The 14,006-nt window shown below is 38.8% G+C and overlaps 2 protein-coding genes across 2 annotated transcripts; one reads left to right on the top strand and one right to left on the bottom strand.

Annotated features, from left to right (window-relative positions):
- Positions 1-300: 300 nt before the first annotated feature.
- LOC131249537 (glycine-rich RNA-binding protein GRP1A-like) lies at positions 301-1,691 on the top strand. Its single transcript, XM_058250342.1, has 2 exons — positions 301-323; positions 1,367-1,691. Exons 1-2 carry the CDS (start codon positions 301-303, stop codon positions 1,689-1,691), a joined length of 348 nt encoding a protein of 115 aa, XP_058106325.1.
- A 6,805-nt stretch (positions 1,692-8,496) lies between these two features.
- LOC131249898 (large ribosomal subunit protein eL31-like) lies at positions 8,497-13,737 on the bottom strand. Its single transcript, XM_058250637.1, has 2 exons — positions 13,633-13,737; positions 8,497-8,923 (listed from the first exon to the last, which is right to left on the bottom strand). The coding sequence occupies exons 1-2, from the start codon at positions 13,703-13,705 to the stop codon at positions 8,613-8,615; spliced, it is 384 nt and encodes a 127-aa protein (XP_058106620.1). The 5' UTR covers positions 13,706-13,737; the 3' UTR covers positions 8,497-8,612.
- Positions 13,738-14,006: the final 269 nt, after the last annotated feature.

Genomic DNA, 14,006 nt, shown 5'->3' with positions numbered 1-14,006 from the left:
TTCAGATGATTCACCATCTTTGTTCTGTTTCTTTTGCTGCAATGAGTGTGGAATAATACAATTGCCAAAATTGGCAATGAAATGTATCCTTTTTTCTAATTCAATGTGGAATGAAGTTTCCTTCTGCTTGGGGTGTTTCATGGTTTAATGATAGATAGATTCCGTGCAAAATCTCTCCCCACAAACGATTCGATCAATAGATAGTTAAAAACATAAAGTGACCAAAGCATTACATTCGACTTCATTATTAAAAAGGTTAAGATGATTTGTGGGGATAAAGATTTCTCTGATAGTCTATCCATGGCGGCCCCATCTCTAGAACGGTTACTGAATACCTATATAATACACATCAAGTGGGGCTAAAACCCCAAATCATGCATCTGCACTGTAAGCTGTCGTTCCTGGTTCACCAAACATTTGATCTTTTCCCATTCAAAAGGATGTATAGATAGATTCCTTCGGGTGTGCTTCACAAAAATAACAGGCCTCACCTATCATATATATAACTCCTTATTTCACATTCACAAAATGAAGAAAACAAAAAATGTCTGTGGGCTAATATAGCCTTCGGTTTAGAAAAAGATAACTTTGAGGAGAATAAGAGAATTATTGTATTGCTTCTTTATACTGGAAAATGAATTGCATAGGCATATTTATAGGCTTTTAGGTACATTCAACAAAGAAAAGCTACTTAAATAGGTGCATTAAAAAACTAAGAGCATGTGCCTTTTCAACTAAGAGACATGCACATTTTCACAAATTTTTATGCATGAATAGATGCATGTTCAAAACCGTTAGCATTCTTCTCGTGCATGTATTGGAGCAAATATACGTATTCTATAATGTGCATGTATTAGAACAAATACTTATATCTCATGAAGTACATGTACATTTATTGGAACACATATATCTACTGAACTGAAAGTGCATTAATTCAACACTCCCCCTTAATACACTTCCTGAATTACTCCCATCATCTCTCAAAGATGATAAAACCTTTCTTTTGGGAGTGCCTACTTTTAAGAGAGAGAGAGAGAGTGTATGTGCTTTCATATCATCTATGGATCCTGCCCGTCTCACCCCAAAATCTGCCCATTCAAATAAGTTCTCAGATTTTCGCCCCATCGGTCTTTGTAACTTTTATATAAAATATTTTCCAAAGTCATTGCGAATAGGTTAAATGTGTTGCAGCCCAAGCTTATCTCAGTAGAGCAAGGGGATTTTGTCATAGGCCGCTCCACGATGAAAAGCATAGCTCTAGCCCAAGAGGTATTTCAGGATATTGATAGAAAAGTGACGAGAGGGAACATTTTACTAAAGTTGGACATGTAGAAAACCTATGACAGTGTTGATTGGAGTTTCCTAGTGGAAGTGCTGCTAAAGTTCCTCGATCTCTCAAAAGGGCTTTTAGCTCATTCGGAGAAGTTATCGAATCCAAGATTATTAGCGACCATGAGATGGGGAGATCGAGGGGCTTTGGATTTGTCACCTTCATCAACGAACAGCCCATGAGGGATGCCATTGAAGGGATGAACGGACAGAACCTTGATGGCAGGAGCATCACTGTCAACGAGGCCCAGTCCAGGGGAAGCGGCGGCGGAGGAGGCGGTGGCGGTGGCGGAGGATTCCGTAGCAGTGGTCGTCGTAACAGTGATGGCTATGGAGGGGGAGGGGGAGGGGGAGGAGGTTAGAGTTGCAGTGGTGGTTGAGGTGGACGGGATCGTGGATATGGTGGGTCAGATGGAGGATCTCGTTATCGTGGTGGTGGTGGGCGTGCTTCAGATCAACTGGAGAAACTAATCGTTAATAGAGTGGCGTCTTAATTTGCTCCAGATGGAAAATGGAGTAACTAAGTAGCAGCACTACTAGTACTAGTTATGGATGGGTTATCTTTACCTTGTGTTAAATGGTGTGTGGAGAGGAATGACTTATAAAAAATAAATTTTTTTTAAAAAAAAAAAAAAAAAAACTAGAATTTCATTGATTAGGCAAAGTTACAAGAAGGGGGTTTCGGGCTAAGACCAGAGACAAAAAAAAAATACCGTTGGCCCGCCTATCATATCCTGTACATGACCAATCTTTCCTTTCTAATAGATCCCAGCCCGGTTTTGTCCAAAAAGAAAGAACCTCTGGCAAGAGAAGGGAGATCAGAGGGAACCGAGAAGTGCCTGGATTCTTGTGAAGTGCCGCTTTGCTTGGCTAAACAGTCTGCTGGGCCATTGGCCTCCCTAGGGATGAGGGCCAAGGAGAAGGACCCTCTGGATAGGAGATTTTTTATTCTATGAATCCAATAGTTCCATTTCCACTGGACAGAAGATTTCCCAAGAATGCAATCGATGACCCATCTTGAGTTAAATTCGATGACAACTTTCGGCAGCCTGTGGAGGGTGCACATCTCCACTCCATCATGGAGAGCCCTGATTTCAGCTCTGTTGTTAGATGTTATGTTATATCCGTTCTGAAAAGCAAAGATCATGGATCCGTTATGATCTCTGCAAATGCCTCCACCCCCAGCAGGACCCGGGTTCCCGATGGTAGATCCGTCGACATTGAGCTTGCACCAACCGAATAGTGGTTTTTTCCACCTCACGACCTTGAATCGGGCTGAAGGAAAGGAAGGCATGGAGGCTAGGACTACTGTGTTGTATGATGAAGCCTGAGGAGTCCAGTGCCTTGTGGCTGAAATCTGCGGCCACCAAGAAGCTCTATGGAAAACTCTTAGAACAGAGACTTTGCGGCCATCGAATCTTGACTCGTTCTTGGCCTTCCAAATCTCCCATAAGAGGAAGGCCGACACTAATCGAAAGGCGGAAGAAGCACAACGGCGAGGGCAAGGGAGAGACCACCACCACAAGAGACGATCCAGAATGGTGGACTGAGACACAGACAACACCTCCAGCATGTTGGCAGCAAGATTCCAAATCTCCTGCGCTAGGGACCCATGCAGGAAAAGATGGGACATAGATTCATCTTGTCCCAAATTGCAGCACTCACACTTCGATACTAGGGAGACTCCTTTTTTTTGAACATTTTCATCAACGGGGAGCGCATTCATCAAAACTTTCCAAAGGAAGATGGAGATTTTAGGAGGAAGTAATGGGTGCCACACCCACTTAGCCCAGGGCAGCCTTTGTCTATGCGTCCTCACCACCTCCTATCCTGATTTAACGGAAAAGATCCCACTAGGGCCATGAGGCCAAATGAAAGAATCGTCTCTGTTGGAAGTGCAAAAGCCTCCATTAACGATGTGAGCCCGAATCGAGGCAGGGAGCTCAAGAGGCGTGTTTTGCTTTAAGCCATTAGCAACGAGAAAATCAGCCACCAGGAGGTCCCATTGATCAGTAGGGATGATAAAAGAAGGGATGTCTTGCAAAGGCCCCAGGCCTACCCAGTCACACCGCCACATATTACAGTTGCCACGACCAATCTCCCGCTGGCCATGGTTTTCCAGAATAGGAAATAAATTCACCAGATTATTCCAGAACGGCGAGCATCCACCGCTAGATCTGAAACCAGAGGGGTTCGGGCCAGGCATTCGGTATTTAGACTGCATAAAATTCACCCACAGATTTTCTTCGCTGATATTCCTTACCCTCCACGCCATCTTGAGGTGTAGCGCCCGCATGACATCCTTCAACTTTTTGATGCCTAGGCCGTCTTCAGCCTTAGGGGTAGAGACTGAATCCCAGCTCTTCCAATGGAGCTTGTTTCTACCTTCTCGCCAGCCCCACAAGAAGTTTGCAATGGCCTTCTCAATTTGCTGCAGAGTTTTGGAAGGAACAACCACGGCGGACATGATGTGCACAGGGATGCTGCATAGGACTTGGTTATCTTCTTCTCTGGTTATGTTTTTTTTCTTGTCCTGTTATGGTTTTTGATCTCTGGTTATGGTTTTTGATCTCTCAAGAACTGCAATTGGTAATAGTAAACGGTTCTATGTTAAAAAAAAAAAAAAGTTGGGAGTGGATCCAGCTAGTTGAAAAATCCTGGAATAACTGCTAGTTTTCAGTGCTTATAAATGGGACAGTTACTGCTTCTTCAAATCTTCTCGTGGCCTACGTCAAGGAGACTCAACTTCACCAAGCTTATTCAAATTAGTTGTTGAAGCCTTTAGCCAGAGTTTCTGTAGGTTGGTTGAAAGAGGATTCTGCAAGCCCTTCCAAATGCGATGAGGTTGCCCTCTAATTTCCCACCTACTCTATGCAGATGATATAGTTATATTTGTTAATGGGAGCAGCCAGCACTCCTTGAGGGCGGTCAGTAATTTTTTGCTCCAATTCGAAAGGGTGTCGGTCCAAAAATTTTATAAGCTTAAGAGCAAACTGTTTGTGTCCTCCAAGCTGTCAGGGAATAAAATCAGAAGAATCGAGAAGCTGACCGGCATTCCTAGATCTTCAGCCTCGCTCCTTTACTTGGGTGTGCCAGTATTCAAAGGGCGATCCAAAGCTATATTTTTCCAACCACTGTTAGGAAAAATCCAACAGAAACTTTAGGGTTAGTTCGCCAAATTTCTATCTCAAGTGAGTAGGTTGACACTCGTCAATCATGTTCTTTCCAATATTCCAATCCACACTCTTACTGCAGCGGACATTCCGGCTATGGTCTTCACTTCACTGGAGAAGTTGTTTAGAGATTTTCTATGGGGATGGGAGGCAGGCCGAAGAAGCTACATTGGTTGACCTAGAAACACTTGTCAAAGTTAGAAAGAGGGTTAGGAAGTAGAAAGCTCAAAGATATCATGATGAGTCTCAAGATAAAGCTCGTTGGTCCACGTGATTTAGTAGCCCTTCAAGTATGTGGGGATCTTTCATTAGGACAAAGTATGTGGTTGAGTTTATCAATGCTAGTAACAACGCAATTTTGAAGGCATCCTCCCCCTTCCCCTTCTGGAAAAAAAAATTAGAATTTTGTTCCCCCTATTAATAACCATTCTAGGTGGTTAATTGGCCTTGGAGAGGTTAACTTCTGGACAACCGATTGGTTGAGTTTGGGACCCCTGGAAGCACAGAAGATAGGGGATATTTCGATGACACACCAAGATATGACTGGAAAAGATGTATTGGGACTAGACGAACTCAGGCCATAGATCCCTATCTCCACCAATTTGCCGTAGCAAGTGTGAGATTACATCAAGGAAGAGGGATTCTGTACATCGGAAGAGAGCTATAGGTGTGTACGGACAACTTCCACCTTGGGCGAATTTGACGTCAAATCGGCCTCGAACTTGGGCATGTGAGGTTCAAACAGGAAAGTGTGGTCCAAATGGGTGTGGCGGCACTCCAAATTGCCACTAAAAATCTCACTGTTTGGGTGGATGGTTCATTAAGTACACCCATATCATTCTTATATAATCATTAACAAAGATGATCAAATACAAGCTTACACTAAGAGATGGGTTTTGCATTTTTCCACAAATATTACTATGGATCAACTCAAAGGGCGCCATTGTTCTCCACGATGATATTTTCCCAATGCATAACCCAAGCAAATGTCATTTTTAATTTCAATATATGGTAAACTATCTACTAGAATCTTCTGATTAATCAGCTTCAAGGTATAAAAGCTTAAATGCCCTACTCTTTTATGTTAAACCCAAGATATATCAGTACACCAAAATCGTGAATTTATGATAGACCAAATCCATCGCAAAACACAATTAATGACGGACTTGCTCTGTTGCATGGTTTGTCGGTGTTTGTTGCATCACCAAAAACTAATGGATGGGATCCGTCGCTAATCTATGACTGTTTTAGTTTGTCACAAATAAACGACAGATCCTATCTGTCGCAAAAAATAAAAAATCCGTCGATTTTTCTTGTTCAGAAATTAGCGATGGATTTGGTTCGTTGCAACAATTTCTGCAAATATAAAACACAATGTTATATTTTATTTTATTTTGAATATGTTACACCTGAGAGTGATGCAAAAAAAATCACACGATTGTTTAATAAGAATCCCATTCACAAATTTTAAAAGATTGGCCTAAATATGAAATTGGACTAAATATCATTTTAGGTGATGCTCAGTTGGCCTGAATGGCAAACTGAACTAAATATATAGTAAATAGCCAAAATTGAAGTGTGACATCATTGTCATCTTACCATCCAAGCATGTCAAACATGCATTAATTACAAACATCTCTTGTATATTATCAAGGAACTCCCTCAAGTTCAAAGAATATTCTTGAATTTAGTAGCTATACTTACCAACTCCATATTGCCATGATTGTACTTTTCGGCTTCTTAATGCTGTCATTAGAAGTCCAAATGATAGGACCAAAGCAAACATCCTGTTGGCAAACCTCCATGAAGGTATGAATTCTATTGAATTTCGATTTTCTCTTTTGGGTATGTGAAACTCATTGACAAGTCCAAATATAGCAACCAATCCATGAATTAATGATAAGGTTTAATTGATGAAAAGATTAATGGCTTACGTCTCATAATATTGTATTGACACAAAATGTATACATTTTAATAAGATAATTGCTTGAAGGATCATATTTTTCCGACATGTTCTCATGTTGGCTTGATTGAAAATCTCAAATGATGAAGGTGGAAAAGAACAATAAAAACCTAACAAACCCGTTTGATTTGATTTGATCAATTTTAACCATAAAAGGATCTCCAACTAAGACAATTGATTTCTCTTGTTTTCCATTAATTTGTGATGATGTTGATTTAGCTGAATTTGGTAGCTATCCAAATGCCATCAATGGTAGAAAATAGTCATCAATATATTTGAAAAAATTGGTTTATGGGTCTTATTGAAAGACATCATAATACATGAAGCCCGCCAAAATAGGCATTATAATCCTTACTTTGAAAGAATTGATTATTGGGGCATGTTGTATATTAACCATTATGTTCTAACATGTATAATTCCTTTTTACCTGTAAAGACTTTACCTGTATTCTAAAACATGACTTTTTATCAGGTTTCATATTATACCTAAACATTGTAATATGTTTACAGCCTATAAACCCTTTATAGGAAAATACATGCATCCAAATAGCCCCTGTAATCAGATTACTTGTAATCCCTTTACAACTTAAGGACTTTAATTACAGGCATCCAAACAACCCCTAATAGAAAATTCAATGTCTAATAATAATAATAATAATACAAAAGATAAAAATTACCTACTGCATAATTCATGACATGCTCGTAGAAAACAATGAGTTGTGGTCATTTTGTATATTGAGTAGAAGAGCGATAAGCCATGGGTGAGGAAGCCAACCGACCCAAGCCCAATAAAGAAACTCCAAAGAACATAATTAGTATGATTGTCGAACGGCTGTGACACCAGCAAGAAAAATCTGAATTCAACTAAAAAGAACTTTGTTCCGAGGGTGAGTGTGAGTGCTATGTAGCACGTACACAAGGAGAACAAATGATCCCCTCTTGAGAATATGGCCAGCCTTTTCAACAATGCAGCAAGAACATGGCCAGCCTTGTGTTCGTAGTCAAGCTCTAGAATATCTAAAAAATTGATGGACGGTGTGGATCTGACATGAGTCATGATGGGGCCTGAGAGGTTACATACATTAAAAGTTGGGCAGCATAACACACAATCTATCTTTGTAAGAGAAAATCAACGTGTTTTATGAGCAACAACATATGTCATTGAGAAGCGACAGCCAAGGAGCTCCTCATGGGAGTGGATTTGGTGTTTTCCTAGTAACATCTTAGTAGGTGTTATCCTTACCATGGGCCCACCTTGATGATCTGTCATATATCCACGTCGTCCATCAGTTTTTACAGTCCATTTTAGGACATGGTCCCAAAAATTAAGCAGATATAAATCTCAATTGGATCATACCACATGAAATAGTGGTGATTGAATGCCAACCATTAAAACTTTCATGGAGCCCACCATTATGTTTATTTTCCATGCAAAACTTTTGTGGCCCACAAAAAGTTCATAATGGTCATTCACCATTATTTTTGTTGATGCAAAAATCTAGTCAATCCTGCTCACCTCCTGTTAGCTGGAGTACCTACGATTTATTAGAAAAAAAGAGAAGACATTAATGGGGGCGCCGGTTAAAGCTGGGAATCCTCCAATGCCTAAGTCATGATATGGACTTGCAGGAGGCGTAGTAGAATCGGAATATTTTTCATACCTTTTTCTATAGAGGAGGCCTTTATTTATAACCTTTGGTATCAGAGACATATATGTTAATGCCACTTAGATGGTGATTGCGTATTACAGAAGAGATCTTCCTCCGAACATGTCGTAGTTAACTTCCTGAGATCCTCGACGAATATCTCAGATGATAATCTTATCTTTATATATTGGGAGTGTCAAATGACCAATTTTAGACTAGTCAATAATTTGACACCAAGAACCCATCCATGGTTTGCTGGAAATTATTTTTCAAACAATTAAAAAAGATAACAATAGCACATATGTGCCACAAGTACCATTCTAAATATTAAGTAACTTATTTGAGATAAACAACCATACATTTTTTTAAAAAAAATTTTTTGGCCGAACATAACTTTTAAAGGGCAATCTCAAAATCCGGAATACATCCAAAATGCACTGATAAAAAAAAATCAAAACATAAATCTAAAAAAAGTACCTCTTAAAACTAAAGTTTATTGAGCCTAATCTCCTTCTTCGATGACCTTCGTTCCCAATCCCTTGAGCCCTTTAGGTGGGACCTCTGCTATAGTGACCAATGAATAAAGTTCCTCCTTAGCATCTTCCTCTTCATTCCTCTTGCGAGCGACGTGCACGCGGACACGTCTAGGCACACCCCGGATATGCCTGCTCCATATGTGCTTGTTTAGCTTCACGTCGACCCTAACATCGGTTGTCCCCATCGTCTTCTGTGCAAATTTCTGTATCTCTTTTATGGCTTTGGGAGCCATCTTCTTGAAGGTGCATCCAATGTTGTCAAATAGCATATGCGACCCTGTGCAATTGCATATGCATGTGCGCATATGCAATCGCACAATCGCATATGCGGTTGCATATTTTATTTTATTTTTCCGCATTTTTTCAAAAAAAAAAAAAATCAGAAAAATCAGAAAAAATTCAAAAAAATCAGAAAAATCAAAATAAATTATTATATGTCATTGGGACATGAAATACATTTAATTTAAGTAAAAATAAAAATAAAACCATACTCCATACATGATACATGCATCATACATTTACAATTTAGTAATTTACAAATTACAATATAGTTAACTTCTTAAATGATCTTAACATTAACAATTAACATTTTAATTAGTACTAGTAGTTACATACTTACATTTAATAAATAACAATAACAAATATCAAATATCCATATTCAACATTCAACGCTACATGTACATGATAGTGATACAAATACAATACATAATATATTAAGTTATCAATAATTCAATATCAAGTTATCAACAAACAATCGACAACATTAACACACTTAGACTTATGAGACAAGACAACCATTAAACAAAATTAAGAAGTTATGTATTTATTATTTATCTAATCATTAATCAATAATCATGATATACATTGATCTAGCATCCATTGTGGCACATCACCACCAAGTCCACTACCACCACCACCACCACCATCATCATCATCATTTGAGTCATCTACTTCTTCCACATACACTTTTTCTTCTTCCATTTCTTCGTCATATGTACGTATTAATACTTCATCAACATCCAATGGTGGATGATCTTCAATTTAATCATCATTATCACATTCTCCTTCTTCAATCTCATCAACGGGTTGACGGCTACTACTCGCCCCCCGGCTTCCCCCCGTCCTTCACCTTCGAGTGGTACTACTACCTTCACCAGATGTCGATCCATATGTGGTATCTTCAACTTGTGCCCATGTCAGATCCTCTCCAACAAATACCGGGTCCTCCGTCTCTATGAGCCACTCTTTATCTACATCCAACTCATCTAAGCAGATAGGGTCAAAGAAGTCGGGCTTTTCTTTCCTACTTTGGAATCGTTCTCGTAATTTTTGATTGTATTGAATGAAAACCAAGTCGTTAAGCTTTTTTTGCTCAAGGCGATTCCTTTTCTTGGTATGAATCTGTAAGAAAGAAAGCGCATTTGGCATTAGCTATTTAGGTAATTAATTTAGCTTAGGCCACTAAAAAATTAAAGTTTACAAAAAAATAAAACAATTACTAAACAGTCTAAACTTTTACTTACCGACTCGAACGTGCTCCAATTGCCCTCGCAACCACTGGCAGAATACGTGAGTCAAAGAATCTTTGTAGCCAGCTTCTTTAAAACTAGATCCTTCCTGTTCAGGTCCACTCCATAGGCAGCCCACCAGTCAGCTGAGAAAAACAGTTTAAGTATAGGTTAGAATTGTTAGATCTCTTAGAGACACTTTGTAGAAAAACTTTTTGTAAGAGTTCAGTACACAGTTGACATACCTACACTAACATAGTAACATTCATTCATAGAAGTACTTACTGGGTAATTTCATTATCCGATGTCTTATTACAATATCCCTTAAGAATATCCCTTCACTTTTTGTGTAGAAGTCCAGCAAAGTTGAGATCTTGTCCCGTTCTCCTCTATCTGGAATCATTCTTTCCAAGACATCAATAAATCCAACCATATGCATAGTTAGTGCTTCTACTGGATCAGCAGAAGCAAATAAACAATCTATGTTATGGATGTAAGCAGCTGAATACAATGGGGATGACATTTGGCTGCCCCATCTTCTATTTATAATATCTAAAATTGGCCTATAATCACAGTCTCTATAGTTAAAATGGTCCATGATCTTATTTTTCGCCCTTTCCATCGCGTCATATATGTAGCCATTGCGAGCTTCTCATCCCCGTCCACCAATCGCAACACAGAGACTAAGGGCTCGGATGATTTTAGCGCCTTTACCACCTGAGTCCAAAAACTTTGAGAAAGAATTGTTTGTTAAACCCGTTTTCTGTCAGTCTTCTTTGACCAAGGCCCACTTGTAAAATCGGCTGACACGACAAAGCTTCTAAGTTCTAATTTCTTTGCATGTAGCCTTTGTAGTGTTAAAAAGGCTGTAGCAAAACGGGTGACTGCTGGACGTAGTAAGTTACCCCCAATGTGTTTTCTCATTCAACTGAGAAAAATGGCATGTTTGTACATAAAGACCGTAATTCTTTTAGTCATCGCAATCACGTTTATAAATAATATACCTATATCTTCTAACATAAGATCAATACAATGGGCCGCATAGGGAGTCCAAAATAAACGTCACCTCTTCTCCATAAGAAGACGACCAACCATTTCATATGAGGCTGCATTAACTGTAATTACTTGTACAATGTAGTCCTCACCTATTTCTTCAACTACACTATCTAGTAAGTTAAACAAATACTCCTGTGTGTGAATGGCCCGACACATCCACTGACTTCAAAAACATTGTCCTAGCTGGATAATTTACCAAAAAGTTAATGAGAGACCGACCGGATCTATCGGTCCATCCATCGGCCATTAGTGAACAACCATATATTTTCTATGATTCCCTATATTTAGCTATGAAGGATTGTGTATATTCAACTTCAGTTTTTAGGTACATCTCTCTCATTTCATGATATGAAGGAGGTTTAAGCCCAGGTCCAAACTGACCTATAGCCTCAATCATTACCTTGAAGCTTTTCGATTTAACGGCGTTGAAAGCAACGCCGGTTTGGTAAAACCACTTAGTAATATATTAAATTGTGGTTTTCCTATCTTTTTGTTTATACCGATTCTCTAAAGTTATTTGAGCTGGCCCTTTCCCTTTACCCCTTTGGTCGACCACATCCTCGGGGTGTGGTCTACACCATCTATCTATGGGCCCATGCCCTTGGGCTCTTTTCGGTGGTTGTACTTGTGGTCTAAACCGGCCTGTTGAAGTAGGGAGAGTGGGACTAGCTTCATCTACATTAACTACATTTATATCTTCATATGCATCTTGTTCCAAATATTCCTCCTGACGTAGGGCACTATCGCATTTCTTTCTTGATTATTTTTCCATATACTCCATGATCTCTCTTCAGATTTTTGGAGTAATTTTCTCGCGTGCTTTTACATTTGACCCCGATAAATGTGCAAGATGTCGCCTGTGCCTTGCAATGCCATCGAAACTCACAAACCCACATAACTCACATATTATGTGAGTCTTTTCAGTAGCACTATGGTAGTGCCCATACTTCCAATCCGGGTCATTCGACTTGGGCTTCAAAGAGGAAGATTGGAAAGAAGACATTATGATGGTGGATAGTGGTAGTGTGTGTGTATTATTAGCACTAAAAAGTAACTAGCTAGCTACTAACTAGAAACTAGAAAGTAAACTACAAATAAAAAGAAAAGTAAAGTAAGAGACTAAGAAGTATAAGAAGAAGAACTAAGAAGTAAGAAAGAAGTAGATCTAATAGACTAAGAGTGTAAGTAGGAGTAAAGACTAAAGAGCCTAAAGAGATGGGACTTGGGAGGGAGGGAGGGAGGGAGGGAGAGAGAGAGAGAGAGAGAGAGAGAGAGAGAGAGAGAGAGAGAGAGAGTTACACATACACACTCACACTTACACTGTTACACACACACTTACACACTTACACTTGTAGAAACTAGAAAGGGAGAAGAAGAGGGAGAGAGAGAGTTGAGTTACACTTACACACATACATTTGTAGAAAGGGAGAATAAGAGGGAAAAGAAAATGAGAAAAAGAGAGAGAGTTGAGTTACACACTTACACTTGTAGAAAGAGGAGAGAGAGAGAGAGAGAGAGAGAGAGAGAGAGAGAGAGAGAGATTTACACAAATAAAAGAAAAATTACAAATATAACAACTAACAAATCTAAAAGAGGTTCCTAACTTCAAATCTTGTTATAACTTGTAGTCTTGTACTTGTAATCTTGAAATCTTGTTGTAACTTGTTGTAAGTTGCAACAACTAACAAATCAATTAACAAACAATATATATATATATATAAAGATAGAAAGAAGTTGTTAGAAACTTAGAATTAGAAACTTAGAACTTCAAAATTAGAACTTAGAAAACTTAGTGGATGAAGATTGGAGAGGGCTAGATGAGTGAGGAGTCTCTTGACTCTTGTCTTGACTCTTGATCTTGAATCTTGAATCTTGAATATGGATGGTATGAATGATATATCATGTATCATGTATCATGTATCATGTATCTTGGATTCTTGAATCTTAATTCTTGATTCTTGTTGTACCCTCTTGATTCTTGAAAGTTGAAAGAAAAGAAAAGAAATATGAAAATGGATATGGATGGAGAGGAGTGGATGGAATGTAGAATGTAGATTGTAAAATGTTAAGTGCTTAGTAAGAGAGGATGTAGTAAGAGAAATAGAGAATAGAGAGAGAGTTTGAGCTTTTTTTGTAAGTAGGAATGCTTATATATATATAGAGTAAAAATCCGGATTTTAAATTTTTTTTAAAAAATGGTTAAAAAATTATTAGAAATCTGACCGTTGGCTAGTATGTGATCGCATATGCAGTATGCGATCGCATACATCGCATATGCGATCGCATATGTTGGCACATGTGGCTTATGCGATCGCATATGTGCAAGGATCGCATATGCGATCGGGCCAAATATATGTGCATATACGATCGCATATTTGCATATGCGACCGCACATGACAACAGTGGGTGCATCCATGGAGACGCCTGTGGAGATTGATAGTGTATTCTCTTGTCACTACCTCCTCCTTTCTCCCTTTGGCCATCTTCTCCACCATCTTATCAGCTCTTCCCTCTCCCGCTCTCTCAAAACCCTAGTCTCCGAAGTTTCAACAGCGAGAGGATAAACAACCGTACATACACAAACACATACATACATAAACACATCAAAATGTGTAAACTAAAGAAACACAATTCAAAATCTGACCATGTAGAAACAAATAATTAACCTAGTAATATATACTACATATTTAGCCTCATACAAGCAATATTGGACCTAATATTATCTATTACATACTAGTACTATATAACCAATATTGGGGCACCATACCATAAGCTACAAGAATATCATGTCCCCAA

The sequence above is a fragment of the Magnolia sinica genome, chromosome 6, assembly GCF_029962835.1.
Source record: "Magnolia sinica isolate HGM2019 chromosome 6, MsV1, whole genome shotgun sequence".
Taxonomy (NCBI): domain Eukaryota; kingdom Viridiplantae; phylum Streptophyta; class Magnoliopsida; order Magnoliales; family Magnoliaceae; genus Magnolia; species Magnolia sinica.
Note: the sequence above shows the minus strand (reverse complement) of the source record. Positions and strands in the feature narration are given on the sequence as shown.

Bases quoted from the DNA above. Each gene is read 5' to 3' on its own strand.
- LOC131249537 (XM_058250342.1), top strand. From the start codon at position 301: ATGGCGGCCCCATCTCTAGAACG. The intron at 324-1,366 runs GTTACTGAATAC...GGAGTTTCCTAG, and splicing joins GCGGCCCCATCTCTAGAACG to TGGAAGTGCTGCTAAAGTTC.
- LOC131249898 (XM_058250637.1), bottom strand. From the start codon at position 13,705: ATGGTGGAGAAGATGGCCAAAGGGAGAAAGGAGGAGGTAGTGACAAGA. The intron at 8,924-13,632 runs GTCTCCATGGAT...GCAATTGCACAG, and splicing joins CACTATCAATCTCCACAGGC to GGTCGCATATGCTATTTGAC.